The sequence below is a fragment of the Balaenoptera ricei genome, chromosome 10 (assembly GCF_028023285.1).
Source record: "Balaenoptera ricei isolate mBalRic1 chromosome 10, mBalRic1.hap2, whole genome shotgun sequence".
NCBI lineage: Eukaryota > Metazoa > Chordata > Mammalia > Artiodactyla > Balaenopteridae > Balaenoptera > Balaenoptera ricei.
In genome coordinates, this window is record NC_082648.1 from 45,934,825 (window position 1) to 45,957,573 (window position 22,749).

General features: G+C 56.9%; 1 protein-coding gene across 7 annotated transcripts; it reads right to left on the minus strand.

The window, feature by feature from the left end:
* Positions 1–90: 90 nt before the first annotated feature.
* Positions 91–20,311, minus strand: ZNF385A (zinc finger protein 385A). Of its 7 annotated transcripts, none has more exons than XM_059936074.1 (8): positions 20,251–20,311; positions 13,656–13,792; positions 6,131–6,241; positions 4,573–4,735; positions 2,417–2,665; positions 1,879–2,048; positions 1,575–1,670; positions 91–1,430 (listed from the first exon to the last, which is right to left on the minus strand). In XM_059936074.1, exons 1-8 carry the CDS (start codon positions 20,258–20,260, stop codon positions 1,200–1,202), a joined length of 1,167 nt encoding a protein of 388 aa, XP_059792057.1. In that variant the 5' UTR covers positions 20,261–20,311; the 3' UTR covers positions 91–1,199. The 7 variants fall into 7 exon arrangements, with proteins under 7 accessions (XP_059792057.1, XP_059792058.1, XP_059792062.1 ...); XM_059936075.1 differs by having other exon boundaries at positions 13,656–13,788; positions 20,251–20,273; XM_059936079.1 differs by lacking the exon at positions 20,251–20,311 and adding an exon at positions 14,883–14,971.
* Positions 20,312–22,749: the final 2,438 nt, after the last annotated feature.

The window sequence follows — 22,749 nt, forward strand, 5'->3', positions numbered from 1 at the left end:
TGTGCCGGCCCCCCCGTCACCATACACATACACTCCCTGATGGAATTGCTCCCAAATCAGCGGGCAAAGAGAGAGAGTCTGAGTCTCAGGGACGGAGGGCAACGAATCCAGATTTTATTGTCAGGGAGGGGGAAAAGGGAAAGACGTGGGTTAGGGGCCGGGTTTGCTACATCGTCAAGCAGAAAGAGTTGATGGGGAGGGGAAGGCCAGTGGGGGCCTCTCCCCCTCCCGGGTCTGTGCTGGAAGGACTGACGATACGGAAACCACAAGGGGGGGAGGGAGGTCACGACCCCGCCCGAGTTGTGCAGTGGAGGTGTCTGGTGGGAGGGGACAGCCATGAGGTCTAGGAGCTGGGATGGGGTAGGCTACAGACTCTGCAAATCCTGCGGAAAGGGGCGGGGCAGGGGCGAGGCTTCTATTGCTTTTTGCTCACAGTTTTGCGGAAGGCGAGGCGGGGGTGGGCTTGGACTGGACACCCCTTGCCCCCCTTGGTACCCCTTGGGCGATGGGTGCTGGTGAAAAGAATGGAATCCGGACTGGGAAGGAAGAAGGTGAGGGAAGGGTCTATAGGGGCATCTACTTGGTCCCACCCAAGTGCCAGAGATGCCACCAAGTGCTGCCCATGGGCCCAGCTAGACCTGGGCTGGGGCCTGATGCGGGGCGGGCACAGTGAGGTTGCAGGCGGTAAAACCAAAGTGCTTATGAGGGACCCAGGATCCCGCCTGCTCCCCTCCCCCTGCGGAGGACGGGGGTGTTCACGGAAGCGCTTCAGTTTGGGGGTAGGGGGCCGGAGTCCCAGAGTCCGCTTATTGCCAAGAAAATCCATTTCTGCCCCCTGGACCCCGATCATGGCTTGTGAACCCCGTTTTGTGCTAGGTTTGGGGGGGAAGGGCTGGATGCACATGGCTTTTGGGAGGGGGGTGTCTCCAAGGGGGCTCGGGGGTGAGACAGCCCCCCCTTTTCTAGGGGAGAGGGAAGGGCAGGGGGCGGGGTTCCCTGAGATCTGGGGTGTTTCCCCCCCTTCTGAAGCCCCCCTCCCCCGCTACCCCTCCCCTTTCCTGGAACCCCGTACCTCGGGGTGGGGGGGAAGGAGAGAGATCATTCAGGGAGTGCCGGGAGGAGGGACGGACTGGGAGCCCGGAGGCCTGGGTCCCGGCTGGAGGTGGGGGGGTTGAATGGGAGGGGGTTCAGGGTTCAGGTCAGTAGGGGGAGAAGAGGATGGGTCCGTGCGCAGTTCGGATGGGCCCGGGGGCCGGGTGGAGCAGGGGGTGGGTGATCGGCGGTCCCTGGAGAAGAGGTGCGGCGGGAGCCGGGCGCAGAGACAGCGGGGAGCCTGCTGCCGCTGCCATCACCGCAGCCACCGCGAGGGGGCTGGGGAGCAGGCCTCCGGCCAAGGACTTGGGCAGCTCCTTGGAGAAAGTCAGAGTGCCCTGCAGGGGGGAGAGGGGCGGGGAGAGGGAAAAGTCATTCTGTGGCCCCGCAAACTCCACCTCTCCCAGGGCCGGCCGGCATCCCCTCTCCTCCCCGCTCCGGTCCCCACCCCTTGGACGAATTCTCCATCGCCCAGGCCTCACCGCCAGCTCCCCGGCGCCCCTGGGCTTCTTGTGACGGCTCAGTAGGGGGTTGGGCTTCCCGGCCACGCCATCTCGGTGCCGCCGGCTGGAAATGTGCTGCAGGGACCAGTGGGTGGGGGGCTGTGAACCACGGGGAAAGGAGCAACCGCCAGGGAGCAGGGTGATCGCACCTCAGCACCGGGCCCCGCCCCTTCTGTGGCACCAAAGGATGACCCTGAAGAAGAGTCTCACCCAAGCTCCCTGTCCTCCCTCCTCTCTCAGCAGGTACACTCTCCAGAATTCTCGGAAAGGGCCTTGGACCCACCTGTTTCAGTTGGACCTCCGAGTTGACCTTGACATTGCAGATCTCACAGTGGAAGGTTCGGTCCTGGGCAGGGGCCTCTGGTTCCCCGGGAGTGGGAGGCCCCAGCCGAGGGTAAGCTTTGATGGGGCCCAGTCCACTTCGGGCCTCCAGAATTGTCTTGTGCTTAGTACCTGGAGCCCGCAGAGGGCAGGAGGTAAGAGGTGGAAAAAAATTCTCCAGGCCTACTACACCTCAAATACCCACATTTCCAGTTACTATATTGGGGGGGGGGTGCATCAAGCGTGGGGGCTTTCCAAGGCCCTTGGGACCCTTCCAGACACAAGGTGGGTCAGGGGAGAGCCACAGTTACCAGAAATAGGGCGGGGGCGGGGAGGGAACTGAGGAGGTAAGGGGCTGAGGAATGAGGGAGATGATTAGGGAGGGAGATAGGCTGGTGAGTCTTAGAGGGTCCAGGGATGCTGGAAGCAGGAGAGTTAGGATATAGGAAGCAGGAGGGGATGAGGACAGGGGAGTGGGCGTGGGGGAGGGGAGCCCATACCTTTGTTATGTGCCTCAAGCTGGGACAGGGAGTTCACTGCCACCTTGCACAGAGCACAGTAGAGCAGCCGCTTGGCCTTCTCCTCCTCTTCCTTGCTACCCCCAGGCAGGGAAGCTGGGGCTGGAGTCCCCCCTTCACCCTTGGTTACACCCTGACCAGTCTCCGGAACACTGGGAGGGGATGGGGAGCCAGGTTGTTTCTCTGGGGATCCTGGGGCTGGACCCAGTCCATTTTCCATGGAAACTGTCACTGGGGGAGAAACATAGGGATCATCCCAGATGGCTTTCGGAGAAGATTCTTTATGTGGAGGAGACCTAGCCCCGTTTCCTGGAGGGCAAGGGCCCAGGAGTCCCCACCCTGTGACAACATGCATGCTCTCATGCCCTGGACCACAGCCAGATGTGGTCCAGCTGCCGCAGGCTGGGTGTGAGACTCCAGTGCCTGGCTCATTCTCCGTAAGCTGGGAATGGCTGAGTGGTCCAGCCCCACCAGCCTCTCCTTCAGCCAGGGTGAAGCTGGCAGCCAGCCTGGTGAGGGGGAGAGGGGCATGGAACAAGGGACCTCCCCTTCAAGGCCTGCCAGCCGGCCTGGGCTTCCCGCCCGGCCAGCCCCTTCTCAGAGGCCTGCCCAGTCCCCAGGGAGGCATGCCAAAGAACCCTAGGAAGGGGCAGAAGCGAGGTGAGGAGAGGTTGGGAGAGACAGACACAGACATGGCAAAAGGGAAACAGAAACAGCAGAACCAGAGAGGGAAGAAACAGGGATGTGGGCTGCTCTATAATTCATGGCTTGATTAAAGATGCACAGGCCCCAGGCTTCAGCGCTGGGTTCTGGCCTCTGCACAGGGGAAACTCTAGCGCTCCCATTCTTGCTCCAGCAGCTGATCCAGTTTCCGGGTCAGGGGGAGGCCGGGGGTAGGGCTGGGGAGCTGGTGGGAGGGGACCTCCTGAGCCCTGCAGGTGTCCATTTGCTGGTCTGTCCTGTGATCTTTCCTTTTTTTCTCTCTTTCTCATTTCTGACATCATTTATCTCCATCCCAATCCAGACAGCACACTCACATCTCTATCTGGACAGAACCTCCTGGCTTTCAAAAGCAGGGCAGGTATCCTTACCTCCTTAGGGAGATTGCCCTAGGAACTAAGTGAGGTAATATGTATCAAGAACCTAGAACAGTGCTAGACAGGAAACGTTAGCTACACCGCCACCATCATCATCCCCCTTTGACAGAGACATTACCAAGTTAACCCAAGATGTTCAGGCTAAGAAGCAGCCAGAACACAATTAGAACTCAGCTCACCCATTCACCCTATTTGTGCATCCCTGAGGGACAGTGTGTGTGTTTGTGTGTGTATGTGTGGTGAGAGTGGGGCCTGCTTCCCAAGCTGGTGGTGCAGCTCCTTGGTTTTCATTCTCCTTAGGGTAGGGCAGGAAGGACAGGCAAGGACAAGGAGGACATGGGGATGTCAGGTCTCTCTGGAGTTGCCATGACTGACATCTGATGTGGTAATCCCAGGATGGGGGTGGCTCGGATCGTCCTGTCTTGATATTCCTTCTTTCCAGTTTCTTGGCTGGGAGTAAGGTTGAGGATGGCCACCAGCCACGAGGGAGAAAGAATCTCAGAGTTGCTTTTTGTAAACCCGGAAAAGACCTCACAGATCTTCAAGTCTCACTCCCTCGTTTCCGAGGGACAAAAAACTCTGGCCCAGAGAGGTCGAAAGATCTACCCAAGATCACCCAGGGAGTTGCCTGGGTTTCCTGGGCTCAGTCCTCCCTGGGGGGCGCTCCCGTGGGCAGGCCCTCAGATATCCTGATTCTCTGCCCTGCCCCTCTCCCCAAGATGAAATGGTCTCTCCCTGGATTTGGTGGTTCCGTTTTTCTTGAGGAAGTTTGCCAGGTAGCCTCACCCTGGCCCCTGTCTGAGTCACTGGGCAGTGGGGAGGACAGACAGTGGGGACTCTGCTGAGAGGAGCTGGGGCGGCAGTGGGGGTGACAGGATGGAAATTTTGCGTCACTGGGTTTGGCTGCAGGACTCTTCTTGGGTGGGGCTGGGGTGGGAGCTGAGGAAGAGAGAGATGAAAGCAGAGGAGAGTTCTGGGAAGTGGGGACAGAATGGAGGAGACAAGATCAGTTGAAGGATGCTGGGGGGGAGTCAGACATACCTGGACGGGGGGCTACACCCTCTCCATTTGGGGGTGTGCCGCCTGGGGGAGCTGGATCTCCTGTTTCCCGGATGCTGGGCTCCCTGCCTCGAGTCTTGGCAGCCTCGATGCCTTTGACTCTTCGGGCATGGCGATTACCCTTGTAGTGTGCCTCAGCCTGGCTCTTTAGGGATGGAGGAAGAAAAGGGAATCTGAGATCGTCTTTCATCTGAACATTCTCCCCATGGAGCTCCTTCAGGTCCTGGGGTGGCCTCAGCAGGCTGCACTTAATCTCTCCCTACACCAGGGCGAGGTAAAGCCCCGTGTCGAGGAGCCCTGGTTACTCAGTCGCTGGGAACCTGGGTCCCCACCTAGCCCAGGCTCTACCGCACCACCACACCCAGGGCCTCCCTGCTGACTCAGGCTTCCCACCTTGTCCAGGGGTGAGGGAAGGGGACCTCACACCTATAGGAGAACCCTAAATGGGAGGGGCCGAGCAATCTATCCAGTCCGCATCCTCTTCGACCCTGGGCCTTCTGTGCCTGTGTCCCCTGGCCCCAGGATCCAGCCTTTGCTGCTCCTGGGACTCCCACCCTCAAGCTGGGAGTCCCAGGAGCTCTGAAGCCTGGGCTGTACCCTGACTACTCCCCTCTGGGTCTCATTTTCCCTGAAGCCTCTGCAGACACCCTGGAGGACCCTGGCCCCAGGCCCCAAGCCCAGCTCTGGAGACAGAGAGAGCAGCAGAGACAGCTGTCAAAACAGAGGCGCTAAAAAAAAAAACAACAAAAAAAAACCAGAGGCGCTTGATGGGGGAGGGGAGGGCAAAAAGAGGGTGGGGCAGGGGTGTGCAGAGCCTGGCGGCATGGTGTGGCGTGTGTGTGGTGTGTGTGTGTGTGTGTGTGTGTGTGTGTGTGTGTACACTGGGTAGAGAAACAGAACATGCTTTCTTTTCCCTACTCAGCAGAACGAGGCTCTGCTGTTTTTCTCCAAAAGTTCTCAGAACCTGCATGCCACAAAGCCCCCTCTAGACCCACACAGAAGTCCCAAGGGAACCTCCGAGGGAGAAAATCTGGACACCAAGGTTCTGAGTTTGGGGTGGCTTCTCCCATGGGAGAGACTTTCCCTTGGGAGAGCAGTGGGGGCCAGGCCTTGTTTGTAATGTGGAGGGAGGACGGTGGAGAGAGGAGGAAGCCAGGAGGTTAGCGGGAAATGGATGAGCCGGGGAGGAGTTTAGCAGAGGCCAAGGAGGGCACAGGCTCTGCAGGGGGCCAATGACGTAACTCAGCCCTGTACCCAAGACCAGAGGGCCAGAGGCCACACTCCCACCCAGACACAGATGGCCACCTGTGTTCCAAGAAGTTCTGAGCCAGGGATGCCTCAGTCCCCAAGGGAGGGATACATACAGCCATCTCTTGTCCCTCCCGAGTGCTTTCCATCAGCCCTGCCTCTCCTGCAGTATCCCCTCATATCCCCTTAATCCCTGACCCTCAACCCAGAGCTCCCAGACCCTTCTCTCCCCTAAGATCCCCTGGTCGTCCCTGCCCCAGCCAGTGGATGGGTGAGCAGCTGGGTTTCTTACCTGAGAATTGAAGCGGATCTGACAGACATTACAGGAAATGATGGGCCGCTTGGTCTTGAGTAAGGGTCCCCCAAAAGTGTGGGAGAGTACAGCCTTCTGCACAGGGTCCATCTGTGGAGGCAGGCTGGGGTGAGCCAGGAACCCCAGCACAAGCTCATGTCCATCACAACCCCACTGGCAGCAGCTGGGTTGAACCAAAGTCCCCGGAGCCTCCTCCCAATCCCCCAGCATGCCAGAGGGCTCTGAGCCTCAGTTCCCTGATTCCCTCCTAGCCCAATCTTCATAGCACTGGAAGGGACCTGAGAGATCCCCTGGCCCAGTGCTCCCATTTGACAGAAAGTAGAAGTGGTTTGCCCAAGGTCAGAGCATGACTTAATAGCAGAGCTGGGACTTGAACCTGGACTCGTCTCCATCCGTTATACCATGAAGATCAAGCTCTGTCACCTTGACCTTTCTCCTGGGCTGATCCACCAGAGGCCCACTCAGGAAGTCCCAAAGCATCCCAGATCCTAGGGCCCTCAGCTGAAGCCTTTTTTGGCCTCTGCTCTGGGGCACGACCATCAACCAAGCCAAGCTTCTGGTCCCAGGAGACAGATGTTCCCAGCTTCCCATCTCTGGGCCCCAGGTTGCCCTAACACACTCATTCCCTGGACCTCTTAAAGCAGTAGCTTCTAGAGGGAGTAAAAGAACTCAGGAGAGAGTAGGTGGCTCCAGCAGGAATAAGTAAGAGAACGTAAGAAGCTGGGCTGGCCTGAGGCAGCCCGGGGATCTTCTGAACTCCCTCCCCTTGGTCACAGGGCTTCTGGGGCAGGGCTATGGGCTGGGAGGGATTAGGAACGGCCTCTGCCCCCACCCTGGGTCAGCAGATGTCTTTGCAGTCTCCTGCCAAGAGTTCACATGAGGCGGGAAGAGGATGGGAGTTTCTCTCTGAGGCTTTCTGCTATGGGGATAAAGCCAGGGGCCTAGAGGCATGAAAGCTGCCTCCCTGCCCTGTCCTCCTCCCTTCTGGCCCCCAGGCGGCCAGGGAGAGGCGAGCCTGGAATGCAGCTGAGGCTGAGCAGAACTGGGTGATGGCTGGGATCTCTCATAAGCATGGAACCAGATTAGAGCTGAAACCTTATCTTCTAGGTGGAAGGATCAAGTGAAAAAAAAGTTGCTGGAGACTCGGGGGTCCTTAGCTCCTCAGCTGAGGCCCTCCCTGTGCCCAGGTCTTCATGATTCCCCATGAGACACTGGTGAGAGACAGGAACATGGAGCAGGGGGAAGAAGGCGGTCTGGAAAGCCCACACATCCTGTCTCCCCTCTGCTCCCCAAAGTTGTCTCACTGGCTGCTTGGGGTTGATGTCAGGAAAGGGGCTTTAGCATCCCTGTGAAATGCGCCATCCCATTTGGCAGCGGCAGAGGCAGGAACCAGGTTCAGATAACCAGTCTGACAGACCAGTGTCAATTTCCTGCCCTGCCGTTGGCTGGAAGCAACCCCTCTCAGTGGCTTACTCTTCTCCTCCTGGAAGCCCAGGTCCTTTTCAGGGAAAAGCCAAACAGGGGAAGACTGGGTGTGTCTGTGTGTGTCTAGGCAGTCTATGATCAATCTGTGCAGGGGTGGAGTGTGAAGGCGTGTCACGTGCTGTGTGTACATCATTTCTGTATCAACAGTTCTGTGCCGGGGGCTCTGCCGAAGCCATGAATGGTCAGGTTGTGCAATCTTCAGCTGTGTGTTTATCGGTGTGAATGTATGATGTGTCTAGCAGGAAGACAGACCAAGTTGGAGACAGGCTTTAATCAGAAAGGGGAGACAGATGTTGTACTCAGCTCCCAGCCTCCGGGCGACAGTCCTCCCTAACCAGGGACCCCCAACTCTGCCCCAGGGTTCTCCATAGCCCCTGGACGTCCTCACATGCTGGGTAGGGAATGGAATTCAGCCTAAACAGAAACCCAATCTGGGCCAGGAAACCTAAGTCGATGAAAATGGTAGGGAGAGAGGAGTGGGATGGAGAGGGGAAAGCAGAGGTCCCTGGCTCTGTCTGTGCCCCACCCCAGGACCCCAGCCTGCTCCCCAGAGTGGCTGAGGACCCAGTGCCCTGAGGATGATCTGTGAGCTGACTGTCCCAGCATCCATCCCCTGCAAATGGTCACTGTCCCGCTTGGGTCCTTCCTCCAGGGTGAGAGCCTTTTCCTTTGCACAGCCCTCTCCTCAGGTTTAAGTCCATAAACACCAACTAGGGGTGGGAGGTGGGCAGAGAGGAGGGCAGCAACCCAGTCTGGTGGGTCCTTCCCACCCTCTCCTCCAGGAACGGAGGAGACACCAGGCTGAAGGTGAGGGTTCCTGGGCCCAATCCCTGCGCAGGTGGAATATGAGCCACTGAAGTGCTGCTCCAGGCCAAGGTCAAGAGGCCCTGGTGACCTAGATGAGGGCTCTCTGGGGAGGGGTGAAGGCCAGCATCTCCCAGAGCCCCTTCCCTAGGATTTTGGCCTAGACACTGTCTGGAAAGGTCCACAAAACAGCCGCCTCCCACCTGCCCTCCAATAGCAGACATGAAAGGGAATCGCTCCCCTAAGCTGGGGCAAAATGAATCAGGAAGGGCAAGGGGGAGGGAAGGGGGAAACCAGATCAGGAACACCAGGAGGGGCTATGATTATATTTCCTTCCATTGCCCTTTATCTGATGGCACCGCTGCCCCTGTTTGACCACCCCCCCCACCCCAAATAAAGGCAAAAAGGGAAGGGGGATGGAATCTCAGGGATGGGAAGACCTGAGGGACAGGAAGGATTGAAACAGGAAAGAGAGGGAGCTAGAGGGTGTCTAAAGAGCAGGTGGAAGCTGGTGGGGGAGGGACGCTAGGAAGGGGACTAAGGCTGAGATGGGGTCAGGGCTGCATAAGGGATCTGACCGGCGGCGTGGCAATTTGAGGGTAGGTGTAGGACCTGATGGGAAGTCTGAAAATTTGGGGGACTTCAAGGATCTGAGAAACAGAGGCCGGGGTATCCAGTATGGTGGCAGCAGTCTGGGGGGCGCCAGATGGGATCCGGAGATTGGTTGGGGCCGCGCCGGTCGTGGGGGATGGGCTGGATAACCCGAGGACCAGGCGAAGGGAGAGGTAGGGAGCCGGGCAGGGGCGGGCGGGGATGGGGTGGGGGGGCGCTGCGGCAGCGGCGGGAGCCAGGGAGAGAGGAGGGGCCGGGTGGCTTACCCTGCGGGACCCCGGGGGACGCGGCTCCATGGCCCGGGGTGGCGGACCCGGGCGGGGAGGCCGAGCCTGGCCGGGCCGGGCAGGCCGGGGACGCGGCGCTCGTTGCCCGGGTGGCTCGGGGCTGTGCGGCTGGGCCGGCCCGGAGAAGGGGAGGCGGCGCCGGCCCGGCCCGGAGCCCGCCCCAGAGGCGGGGCCGAGGACGGGGGCGGAGATAGGGAGCTCGGGAGGCATGAAGGGGCGCTAGAGCGAAAAGAAGAGAGGACGGGGTGTCCATGTCCAGACACTCGTTCCAGAAAGACCTGGTCCTGGCGAAGGGCCGCTCGGCCTGGCGACGGGGCATTGACCAGATGCTCCACTGGGCTTCCTCCACTGGGGACCCTTGCTGGGTCCAGTATCCCTACCAATGGCCGACCCTGTTTCTCCAGCTTGGACCTTTCTCCTTTCTTTCACCCTTTCTACCCTCGCTCTTCTGCTGACAGCTTCTCTTTCGAGTCCGCAGACGACCCCTTCCCCTGCTCCCTCTGCACACGACCCCTGTGCCCCTTATACATGTCACTTCCCCTACTAGGGATGCCAAGACCGAGCCCAGGTACCCAGGTGTCAGGCACTGCTCTCTTGGTGACTCCTCTGAACGGTGGAGCTGGGGTCGCCCAGGGCAGAAGCGACCTCAAACTGGGGACATCATCCTTAACCTCTTCCCACCTCCTCCTCTTGCCCGCCACCTGCTGGAGAACCAGGGTCCCGAAGGGCTTATGCTTCGTGCACTTGCTGCCCTCTGGCGGTAGAGTGGGGGCAGCACTGGGGGACGAGGGACAGGAGGACAGAACAGCCCACTGCCCCAAACACTTCCTTATCTTCTCTGGATAGGTCCTAGGATTCCGGCTCTCTCATCTCTGGATCTCATCCCCTCCGTTCCACCTAGGGCCGAGAGATGAGCGAAGCAGGGGCCTGGATGTAGAGAGAGGCTGTCTTTGGGAGACAGCGAGGGATGTCCAAGGGCAGAGGGACGCATAATGCAGGGAGGGGTCTAAGGGGTAGGAACTACCCGAGTAGGAGAGATCTGGAAGTATTAGTGCAGGGATGGAGAGACTCTTCCGTGAATAATAATACCATCACCACCACCTAATGTTGATTGAGCCCTTGGAATGTGCCAGCGTCTGGACTGAGCTCTTTGCATGGATTATCTAATTCAATCTTTACAACCACTATTATAATAGTAAGTACTATTATTATCTTCATTTTATAGATGAGGGAACTGAGGTTTAGAGAGGCTAAATAATTTGCCCAAGGTCATAAGCTAGTAAGTGGCTGAACTGGGATTTGAATTTAAACCCGGGCATCCTGACTCCAAAGCCCTGTACTTAACTGCTGCACAGTACTGCCAAGGCATGTCTGCAGCTTTTCTGCAGTCCTCATTCCCCTGCAGAATTTGGCACTATTGATGCAGCCTGCCACACTCTCTCCCTTGGCTTCTCCAACTCTTTAGGAACCTGGTTCTGTCCCCACCCCCTCCTGTGGCTCCTTCATTTCCTTTGCAGGGGCCTCCTCCTGTTCCCACTGCCTAATGCTGCTTATTCCCCAAGGCTTGGGCCTTGGTAACTACCTTTCTCTCTCTGATCCTCTATTAAATAAAAACAATGAAATAACGTAATAATCATAGCAGCTTACACTGACTGAAAACTTACTTTGTGCTAGGTGCTAGGCTTTATGATTATGTAATACGATTCTCACAACAACCTTGTGAGTTGGTACTATTACTGTCTTCTTTTACAGCTGATAAAATTGAGGTTCAGAGTGGTTAAGTAATTTGCCTAAAGTCACACAGCCAGTACTTTTGGAACATCAATTCAAATCCTGCTAGTCTGATGCCAAAGCTGGTATCACTCAACACCTGGCCACACTCTTTCCAAGCTTATCCACTCTCATGGCTTTAAATAGCTTGTCCCCACTAGAGGCCATGGAGCCATGAACCTGGGGAGTCAGAAACTTGGGATTATCCACGTGAATGAACTAAGTAGCTTTGTGATCTTGGGAAAGTCACTTAACCTCTCTGGGTCAGTGTTTCCTCATCTATAAAATGGGGACAAAGATAGGAGACCCAAGGTTAAGTGTAAATCAGGTATGTAGACTGGGGGGAAACTATTCCCAGCACCTTCTGCTCCAGTCACACCCAGTCAATTGCAGTTTCTCAAGTGCTCTTTTTTAGCCCTTGTTTCAGTCTGGAGTGTTCTCTGAAATCCCTTTTAAAATCCTACTAATAGTTCTTCAAAGCCCAACTCATAACGTCACCTGCTCCAGCTTCAATCCCTTTTTCCTCTGCTGTTTCTTTTTTTTTTTTCCTGCTCAGCTCTGGTTGGTCCCTCACCACATCCAATAAGTCTTTCCTGACGCCCCCTTGGGCTCCCCTACAAGCTACATGCCTCCAGCACAGCTCTTCTCACACTATAGGGTATATGCTAACTTGCTGTCTTTCCTACTACACCGTGAGCTCTCCAAGCACAGACTGAGTCCTGTGTCCCTGATACCAGTGCCTAGCACATAGTAGGTGCTCAAAAATTTTTTTGTTCAATTGAATTTTTGTTAGTGTCTCTGTCACAATATTTATAACCCTTCCTCTGTTTTGCATTGTAGATCACTGCATACACATCTATACTTCTTTCCTGAATATAGCGCCTTTAGCATGGGAGCATGTCATATTTACCCTCATGTCTCCATTTTATCTAGGACAGCGCCTTCCTGATAGTCATTACTCAATTTTCTCATCTGTAAAACGAGGATAAAACGACAGCTACCCCATAGAGTTGCTATAAAACCTGAGATATGAAAAATGCTTTGTAAACCTCAAAGCGCAATGCAAATGCTGGTTTGGATTCTCTGGGAGGAGTTTGGAGGAAGCAGCAGGTATAAAGAGAACTGTATTTGGAGTCAGATGCTCTGGGTTCAAATCATACCTTAGGCACGTACTGCATCAAGTCATACCTTAGGCACGTACTGCATCAACTTAGATAAATTCCTAAACCCTTCTGGGCCTTAGTTTTTGTCTTCCAGTATGTCAAACTGGAATAATAATGTCTACTTTGTTGGGTTGTGGTGAGGATTAAATGAGATCAAGTATAGAAACATCTACTGCAGGGAATTCCCTGGCAGTCCAGTGATTAGGACTCCACATTTTCACTGCTGAGGGCCTAGGTTCAATTTCTTGGTTGGGGAACTAAGATCCCACAAGTCACACGGTGCAGGCAAACAAACAAACAAACAAAACCCACACACACACACACAAAAACGCATCTACTGCAGTGCCTGGTGCATAGCTGATGCTCAGTACGTGTTTGTAACTGAATATGGTTTGATGGTGGGTTACTTGAATTGAATAAAGCTGACTTCCCCCAAACCTTTAGCTCCAGCCCACTCTCCAGGACCCAAATTCCAACTGTCTGTTGGACATTTTTGGCTCAACGTCCCACTGGTCCACCAACTCGCCATGTCCTAAAGTGAGTTCAGCAGCCTCACCCCAGGCCAGCCTCCTCCTCTAACCCCCTGCCCCTGGCAAGGTGATTTCTTTCTCCCAGTCGCAGAGGCCTGAACCCTGGAGTCACCCCTGACTCATCTTCTCTCCCCCACCCCCAAACCCTGGTTGGTCACCGTGGCCTGTCAATATTTCCTTGGAAACACCTCACCCACCCCCCTTCCTTCACTCACTCTGCCGATGCGATGGGCCCGGTCTGGCTCTCCAGGTTCCCCTGCAGGCCCTTATTGCTGGGACAGCCTCCTAACTGGCCACCATCCTCCAGTCTCTGCTCCCTTCCATCCAGCTGCCCCACTCACCTGCCTCAAACACTGCTCCTTCCAACTCACTCTCCTGCTCAAGAATGGATAATGGCTCCCTATTTCATAGTGATTAAATCTAGACAACTTTGCCCGCCCTCCAAGCCCTACCCCACTGATCCTACCCTACCCACCCAACGGTGGGCTCCAGAGAGCTGGAGCTTACAAACAGGCTGCTTATGCCCTTGAAGAGTCTCTCTTTCCACCTCCCTGTACTCACTACCACCCGTCTAGGTCTTGTGACTTCTCTCGATGGTGGACTGAATGAGATGATTCACATAAAACACCTAGCACAGTGTCTGGCCCATAGCCGGATTTCAGTGAATATTAGTTATTATTGTTATTGTTGTCAATAGTATACCAGAGAGCCAACGACACTTGTAACTGACTAGAAGTAAAGGAGATGGGGCCCTAAGAAGACATAAGGAATTAGATACAAGAGGAGAAGAGGGCAGAAGGAGAAGGAGCCGGGGTGGCAGAAGGGTGGGGCAGGCAGGCAGGCTGCTACTCACAGTGCTGTAGTTGCTGAAGAGGCCCAGGGTGGGTGCCGGCTCCAGTGGGAAGGGCAGGATCTGCTTGAGGTCCAGTGGGGGCTGCATGATGGGGGGCTGCCGTAGCAGAGGGAGGGGCCCTGCCCGGCTCAAGCTGCCTAAAGACCAGAGAAAACATTATGTGGGGCAGGAAGCCTGAAGCTCGGGAGCCCAACCCAAGCCTGGCAGTCCCGCTCCGCAGCTGGGGGCCCACACTCAGAAGTGTGACCCCCATCACACACACTTCCCCTGCAGGCTGGCTCCGGAGCAATGGAGCACGGTGCCCTGTGGGCCTGGGGGAGGGCACAGACCTGTTGTTCTTCCCTTCTGGGTGATTTTCACTTCCCCCTTCTCCAGCCTCCCTCCCCCAAGACCTTTAGGCATTTTACAGACCCAGGAAGATCACAGGCCTTCTCTGCAGGCCGCCTGCTGGACCACAAGGACTCGGAGTCCCACGCCCCTGGCTACTCCCTTCTTCTGGTTTTGCTTTCCCCCAGGGAATCCCAAAGGCTAAGTCTTACCCCAGGGAGAATGGTCAGGTGAGTGATTCATCCCACTGCTTAGAGAGGAATATTGAGGCCTGTATTTGGAGGAGGGCTGCTGGATCTTTCAGGCTCCCCAGAGAGTTATGATTTTGTCCCAATCGTAATTCTTAATTAACTGTCGATGTCTCGGGGTAGGAAAGTGGCATTCGATCTGGGAGGTGGACTGCCTGTGGCCATTCTCAGAGCCCCTTCTCCCAACCTTCCCGTCCTCCCCAGGTCCCTCTGTCAGCTGCGGGAATGTTCAGCTCAGGCTCTGCGGGAGGAACTGCGACCAGCCGCTGGGAGGGGAACGCCTGGGTCTGACCCCAAGGGGAAATGAAACTCCAGGCTAGCCACTCCACTACCGTCCCCGAAACCTTCTCCTCCTACCCCAGAGCCATGGGAGGAGCCCTGCCAGGCTCCACAGGGCTGGCCCAGAGGCCCTCAGGACCCCTCTGGGCTTCTGCTGGCCCAGCTCCCTTCTGCGACTTCTCTTGTCAACCAGTCAGGAACTCTGGCTGCCCTTCATGGCTCTAGCAACTCCCTGACAGCAACAGGGGTTCCCAGGAACAAAGGCAAACCCAGGAGGCTGCAAGCTTAGCCCCGTCCTCCCATGACCTTACTGGGGCAGAGGGTCCCCCTGGGATCCTTTCCTACTCCCTCCAGAGAGGGCCCCTTTTCATACCTTCAGTGCCTGGTGCCTGCTGCCCCCAGGCAGTGGCCTGGCCCTGGCCCCCCAGGGGCCTGGGCCTGACAGCGTCCCCTTCCCTTGGTTCTGCCCCCTGCCCCCTCCCTTGCCAGCCTCCCCCCCAGTCCAGTCAGTAGAATCAGCCAATCAGAGTCCTGGAAAAGTGGGGCAGAGGGGAGGGCGGGGGAGCAGGGATTAGGGGAATCGGATGCGAGAGGGTGGGGGCAGGGAGGGCTCAGGCACAGCTGGGGGCAGGGAGCTGGTCCAGGAAGGTCTGGAGGGGTCTGTCTTTTCCACCCACTGCTACGACTGGGTGGCCAGGGTGCCTGAGGCAGAGAGGGGTCAAGGCTGCTGGGAGCTTGGGCTGCAGACATCTAAGGGTTGAAGGAGAAGGGCAGGATGCTTGGCTTTGGCCCTTGGACAGCTAGGGGTCCGTATGTCATGTCCGTTCCCTCCTCTGCCACCTCGGGGTTGAGATGGGGTAGGGGGGAGAGGAGAGAGACAGACAGACAGACAGACAAAAGTGAGTGAGATAGAATGGGAAAGACTGACAGAAGCAGGAATAGGCGACTGAGAAAAGGGACATAGACACTGAGAGAGAAGAGGACAGGGGACAATGGAGAGATGAAGAGAGTGAAATGAGAGAGAAACAGAGACACTGCTGAGAAGCTGGACACAGAGCTAGAGACAAGGGCAGAAAGACCAGAGGACAGAGAACAGAGAGAACGAGAGAGGGAGAGAGGAGAGAGAGGGACCGACAGACTGATGGGGCAGGGCGACCGTCTCCCCTTCCCCTCTGTCCCCCCATGGCTTCTCCCCTCTGTGCCCACCTCCTCCTGCCTGGCACACAAGGCCAGGGCAGCCTTAACGAGTCCCAGGCGGAATCAGGAATGGTGAGAGAAACCTGAGCGCTCCCAGAGTCCCCGGCAACCAGCACCCACCCCAGGCAGCTGGTCCGGGGCTGGCACTTGCTCCGGCCCCAGAGAGGGAGGCAGCTCAGCTCCTTGACCCTTTCCTGGCTCTGAACTCTCCAGGCCCCCACCCCTCAAACAACCACCTCAGAGGAGAGAGATGAGTTCCACAAAAGGCAACAGAAAAAAAGAATGTTTTCAGGTAAAGCACTCTGAGTAGTAGCACATTTAATCTCTGAGGTAACTGTTCTATGGGGTAGCTGATACTAGTTTTTAACCATCTGACACTTGAAGAAACTGAGGCTCAGAGAACTTAAAAAGACTTGGCTGATGTTACACAGCCTGTAAATATCAGAGCTGGGATTTCCATCAAGATCTGTCACCCTCTTTCTCTGCTACACAACCCCAAAGGGCTCCAATTTAACTCTGAATTCAGCAGAGATCTGAGAAAGGCTTCCATCTTGTCCAAGGAGAGGAAGGGGAGAACAAGTTCATGTCCTTCCTGGAGCTGGAGGAAAACAGGTAGCAGCCAGCCAGTTCCCTCTAGCCAGCAACTCATCTTTTCCACTGACAGGAGCCCTGAGGTCGGGGGAGGGAAGGGGAAGGGGGAGGAAGGAAGGAAGGATGGAGTGAGGCAAGGAACCAAAGTGGGCAACTGGAGATTCATGTGTCTCTTTCCCAGATTCCTGGGTCCACTCCACTGAGATCTGAGGTGGGAGGGGGCAGATGGCAACTTACGGACCAAGTGGGGAGAAGCTGGGCCCTTGGTGTCAGGTAGCCCACGCCTCAGTCCCCTCTCCGCCATCCTGAGAATAATAAGGGCCCACTGTATGCCAGGCACTTTACATATACGCCCCCCCGCGGATGGCTCTACTGCTCACTAGCTGGGTGACTAGCTCGTTTCCGAACCCTCTCTGTCTCATTTCTCCTTTGTCAAATGAGAGCAACGGTACCTGCGTTGTGGAGTTGTTGAAAGGATTGAACAAATCCATGTAAAGTGCTGGCCTGCCACAAAGAAAGCTCAATAAATGTTTGGTAAATAAACGAATCCTCATCTTATAGATGACCATCAGCTCAGAGAGGGCGAGTTAATTGACCAAAGTCACACAGCTAGTGAGGGATCTGAACCTGTCTGGCTGGCTCCAGACAGGGCTTTCAGGCACCACACTTTCCTAGGGTTGGAGGGGGGAAAAGGCAGGAATATAATAAGGGCTGTGAAGGAGGAAATGAAGTAGGAAATCCAGGGCTTCTTATGGCTGGTTAGGTGAGGGCTTCAGGGGGGTTTGGAGGAGGAGGTGGAGAGCAAACTGGAGTGTGTGTGTGTGTGTGTGTGTGTGTGTGTGCGCGCGCGCGCGCATGCGTGTGGGTCTGCACACCGTGTCAAGCATGGCAGAGAGGAGCTGAGGCCTGGCTGGGACAGGCCGCTCCAGAGGGAAGCTCATTAGCTCGAGCAGATAGAGCCCCACCCAGCTTCATGGGGAGCTGCCAAATGCTTTATTAAAGACACTTCCCAACCCCTTTAGGGGGGGTGAAGTCTCAGTCCCTTGGATGGACGGCCATCTGTCCATTTCTGCACCCTACCTGGACCTAGGCCCTTTGATCCTGCTCAGGTATCCCCCCAGCACCAGGCCACAACCAAGCCAGGTCTGACTCCTTACTCATTCCATCCCACTCAGAGCTGGTCTTTTCCTTCCTCTCTTGCCCAGAAATTCTGGCCAGGTGGGAGTCCCAGTGCCTCGGCTATCTCAGGTCCAGGTCGGGCCTAGGGCCTGAAGCCCCTGTGGCAAAGAATGGGAGTGTCTGCTGTGAGCTGGCTCTGGGAGTGGCAGCGTCTGGGTAGGAACAGGAGCCAGGAAGGATGTTAGGGTAAGGCTGCAGGTTAGTGTTGGTCTGGAGATTGGGCCGAGATGAGATTCAGATCACAGAGAGGTATTGGGGATAGGGTTGCAAGTAGCGTTAGGGCCCAAGGTGGTGAAAAACATAGGGTCAGCACTGGGTTAAAATGGGAATTAGGCTCTGGGGCCCAAGGAGAAATGAGATTGGCGCCTGGACTGGAATCTCATCTCTAATCCATCCCCTTTTCACTTCAGGCCTTTTGGCCTCTTCTAACCCCAGAAATGCCTAAAACTGGGGGATTAATGGGAGAGCCTGGAACCCCTAGATCTTGCCTTCTTGACCAAGTCTCAGGTATTTGAGGTATTTGTCCCCTTCTGCTTCAATTTCCCCCTTCTTGGCAGGAGGCAGGCTGAGTGCTGGAAAGGCTTTGAAGTCAAAGATGAAAGCAACAAGAGGATGATTATGAACAACTACTCAAAACATCATGCCTAATAACCCCGGGGGAGATGTGGGCGGGGGCAGGGCCTAAAGCAGGGAGGTGGCTAGGAAAGGCAGAAGGAAGACCCCTGGGGAATTTTCCCCAGCCTGATGGGGAAAGCCTCCCTCAATGCCCCCGCCCCGCACACCACACCAAGGGCCCAGTTGGAGAGGAGGGTAAGCAAAGCTCAGAACGGTGAACCTGAGCCCAGAACCACCACCTTAAACCTGGGCCCACAGTCTGGCTCTTGAGCAGGCAGGCTGGGCCTCACCTGCCGGGCAGAGCACCTGCACACAGATTCAGTGGACCTCAGCGTTCAGAACCTGAAAACCTTAGAATGGGCCTCAGGCCTGGCCCGCAGCTGCCTCCCTCTTGCCTTCCTTCGTCAAAGAGGGTTAAGGTATGTGGCCCGCCAGGCTTCCCACCCCTCTGTGGGCTGGGCACAAGGAGGGAGTTAATTGCAGTGTCCTCAGGGAGGTGTGGTGGGCGTCCAGTTGGTGGCCCCTGGCATTCCTCCTGTGGTGGGATCTTGGGTTGGTTCGAGCAGGTTCCCGAGGTCCTCTCCAAGGCCTACTGACCAGGAGAAGCATGGCTCAAACTGGCCTGTCCTGGACAAGCGTGATGTTGCCTCTGGGGCCCGTGCCCAGGCTGGGGCCAGGGTGCAGGGATTGCACAGGTTGGAGGAATATGGAGCCTGTGCTCTGGGGACCTGAGTCCAAGTGTGCTGGTGGGGGTCACGCTAGGGTCGGGACAGTCTTCATAGATGGGCCTGGAGTCTCTTTCCTGCTAGAGACACTCTTGGGAAGGAGGCAGGCAACCAGTCATTCGTGCCTCTGTTGGCTCATTCATTTAATGGATTTGATGGGGTGCCAGGTGGAGGGGGGCAGACGTAGAGTGGTGAGAGTGAGGCGCTACGGGGGTGGGGGGGGGAGAAAGAGATGGAGGAAGGAGGGCAGAAGGGGAGAGAGCCACCTAGTGGGAGTCAATAGGGGTCAAACGAAAGAAGAAAAGCAAAAGAGCCAAGGGGGCCCCAGCAGAGGGCTGAGGTGGGAGCCAGGCGAGCCCTGGGGTGCCAGCATGCAGCCAGGTGTCCCCCGTGGGGGGCAGGGAGACCACAGGTGTCTGGGCCTGGTGGGGGGTCTCCCACCACAAACAGGGCCCAGGAACCGGCCTAGCCAGGACAGAGGGCAGAGGGCAGAGGTCAGAGGACAGAGCAGGCCTGTGGACTATTGTGGAGGCAGGGGCTTGGAGCCCGACTGATGAGGAGTCCTTTCCTCCCCCTCCCGGGGCTCCTTCCCATGTAGGTCATGAGGCTGGGGTGGCTGTGGCTGAAGGGATGTCAGAGCCCCGCGGGAGCCTCCCTCCGCCATCCTTGTGCTCCCCGGGGCCCCTTCCTCTGCTGGTGCCCCCGGCCCAAGGCAGCGGTGGGGGTGGGGTGGGGGAGGAAGGAAGAAGAAGGCAGCCGGGGAAGGAAGGGCCCAGGCAGCCAGAGCAGGGAGAGAGAGGGGCAGGTCCCGGCGTGTTGGGGCAGGATGGCTGCGGAGACAGGATCCGTGCCGCAGGGGCCCTGGGATGGACAGTTTCCCACCCCTTTTTCTCCCAGACCCCTTATCTTCAGCCCTCAGGTTCCCACCTCCCACCACACACCTCGAAGCTACACCCACCATCTTCTCCCCCCGCCCGCCCCTCACTTCCTCCTTTCCCTCTTATCCTGGGCCCAGAAGGATGTCGGAGTGTTTGAGCTAAGGGTGGGGGAAGGCCCCGGGGAGGGGGGGGGGGAGGGGGGGACGGGTCAGAACCTTTCGCTCAACTCTACCAGGCCAGGATCAGCCCCTCCCCCAGCCTCTCGTAGACTGTCATATAATATTCATGAGCCTCATGAATACGCAATGTTCTCATTATGGGGCGGGGGTCTCACTCGGCTCTGTCTCCCCCTTTACCACTCCCTGGATTACCGGGAGAAGAAGCGGCAGTTTGGGGAAGAGGGAAAGAGGGGGCCCCAGATGTGGAGCCAGATGAAGGGGGAGGGGGAACCGGTGGCTGACGGGCGGCCGCAGTCACCGCGGTGCGGGAGGTGGGGGGGTGACCTACTGAGAGGGACCCAGGAGCCTGGAGCCGCGGAGCCGCAGAGCCCACTCACCGAGGATCATGCTGGGGACCCAGGCGCCCGCGGTTCCGCGTCGCTCTGTCCCGGGGGCCGTTCTGGCCGGGCTGGGGGTACGGGGGGTGGAGTCGGGGGAGGAGCAGAGGCCGGCCGAGGCGGAGCGGGGGCGGAGCCCGCAGCAGGTGAAGACGGGAGGAGGGGGGACCCGGGCACACAGGGCTCCAGGAGAGGGCGTCCTGACGGCTCCTTGTCCCCTCCCGCTTTCTCTTCTACTTGCTGCCTGGGTCTCCTGGATTTACGGTGTTACTGCAGCCAGGGCTGGGGGAACAAGGCATCTAGAGGACGGTGTGTGTTGACACAGGAAGCTGGAAACTAAGATGCCTGGGATCCCGGGAAGGGCTGAGTCTGAGGGCGGGAAGTCTGGTCACAGGCTTATATGGGGTGGGGAATGCCTAAGTACTCTGGGGAGGGATGGGACCTGGCTGGATGGGACACCTGAGTCCTCTCCAGAGTGATGGGCTGGGCCGGAGCGGAGGGTGGGGCAGAGAATGTTTGGGTACTAGTTTGTTTCCCTGGCTCTGGAGCAGGATGCCTGGGGGCTGGGTCTCAGAGGTGAAATGTGGGGTTGAAGATGGACCCCAGGTTGATCTCTGGCTGGGGTCTGAATGCCTAGGTCCTTAGGGAAGGTCTGAGGGAAGTGATTGCAATCAGTGGACCCAAAGAGGTGGAAATAGAAGCTTGCAACTGAGATCATTAGGGCAACCAGAGATGACAGAAGATCAAGAACTGAGGCTCAACCTTGTAGAGATGACCTGGATTGGTGTGGGGATGGGAGCATCTATCCAGGGCATTCTCCATTAAGGTGAACTTGGACTGAAGAGGCCTGGTAGGGTGTCTTTGATGAGGTGGAGGGGAGGATGGAGGATAGGACAGAATGTATGGGCTGGGGAGAACGTCAGGGGAGAGGCGGAGTACAGGACACCGGATGTATTCTAAGGACCAACAGGATGTATTCTAAGGCAGGCAACTGGGACCGCAGCACGAGGCTGGAGTCTGGGAGTCTACGAGGTGTCTGGGGAAGATGCAGCTGCTGCAGCCTGGACCTGTCTGTACCTGCCCGAAGAGGGAGGGCAGCAGGAGGATTTCTCAGAATGCCAAGCAGCCAGCTTCAGGCCAACCCCAGCCAGAGGGAAAGGAGGTGTGAGTAGGAACTAGAACACTTGGGATTTAGGGACAGTGGAGGCAGGGAGGAAGAGGTCGGTAGAAGGGTGGGGGGACTGGAGTCTTGGAACAGTCTAGGAAAGAGGAAGGGGACTGAAGACTGGCATTCCTGGGTTCTGCAGGGAATTTAGGACCATATGGCTAATTAAAGTACAGGAAGTTCAAGTTCCTGTTTCCGGGTCTCAGCAGTCTCTTGTCCTCACCCCACTGATCTGGTTTGAAAAAAAGATCTGTTTCTGCACCTGCCAAGATGCTCCAGCTCAAGGGCAAGTGAATTCCGGGGGTGCTAATGCCTTGGTCTTGTTCTGATCCAGAGACCCAGAGATCTCAGGGGACTGTGGCCTTGCTGCCTGAATCTGGCCTTGGGGGAGAAGGTAGGGTCTCCGAGCCCATCAGAGGAGGTTCTCTTGCTCCAGATCCGACCTACCACCATGCTGTTCGAGCCTAGTATCACAAAGCCTGCTTCTCCCAGACCTTGTTATCTACCCCCCTTGCCTCTTCCCATTCTTTCTCCTGGGTGGACTCAGAGAACAAACCAGAGTCAGCATTAGGCATGGTTGATCAGTGATAGAGACCCCTTTGCCCTCAGCCTTGTCCATCCTCCCACTCTACCCCCAGGGACCCTGAGTTAGGGAGGTCTTAGAAGAGGGGTTCCTTAGCTCACCAAGGGGAGGCAGCTGGTTGGAGGGCGGGGTGACCTTGCAGGCAGCTGGAGGGGGACAATGTGTGGGATGAATTCATTATTGATGAGCCCTGCACCCTGGGCTACTAATGAGCCCAGGCCGGCTGCTCTAATTGATGTCAAGAAACTTGAGACCCCCAGATCAGCTTCCCGCCTGCCAGCTGCCTTTCTTGAGCCCCCTCCCCCTTCTGTGCCCCCAGCTGCTCTGTTCCCTTCCCAGGGCCTCCCTTCCATCTCCACTGACACAGACGAGGCTAGGACTCAGGCCTTCCCCTTCCACTCTTGTCCCTTCGCATCACTCAAGTCTCAAGATGGGAGGCAGACATGCTCTGGAGGGGCTGGGAGATTGGGAAGGGGAAACAGACCAGAGCCTGAGAATTACAGTTCAGGGACAGAGAGGCTGGTGCTGGGTTACATCTGCAGCATTGCTGAGCCCAAGGAATTCTTATCTTGTTTTGTGCATCCTTGGGAGAGACCTTGTCACTCTCTGAGACTCAAAGGTACAGGCACTATACAGACATGCCCATGATACTAGCCCAGTACTCGCAGCCCACTTCCCCTCCTCATTTCCTCCTCATAATAGTATAAGAAATCTCAGATTTGGCTCCTGGAGTTTGGCTGATGCCATTCCC

Excerpts from the sequence above, each read along its gene's own strand:
- ZNF385A (XM_059936073.1), bottom strand. The coding sequence starts at position 6,742 with ATGGGAAGCTGGGAACATCTGTCTCCTGGGACCAGAAGCTTGGCTTGG. Across the intron at positions 6,242-6,574 it reads AGCCCAGGAGAAAGGTCAAG|ATGGACCCTGTGCAGAAGGC; the intron begins GTGACAGAGCTT and ends CTGCCTCCACAG. Across the intron at positions 4,736-6,130 it reads AGATCCGCTTCAATTCTCAG|AGCCAGGCTGAGGCACACTA; the intron begins GTAAGAAACCCA and ends CCATCCCTAAAG.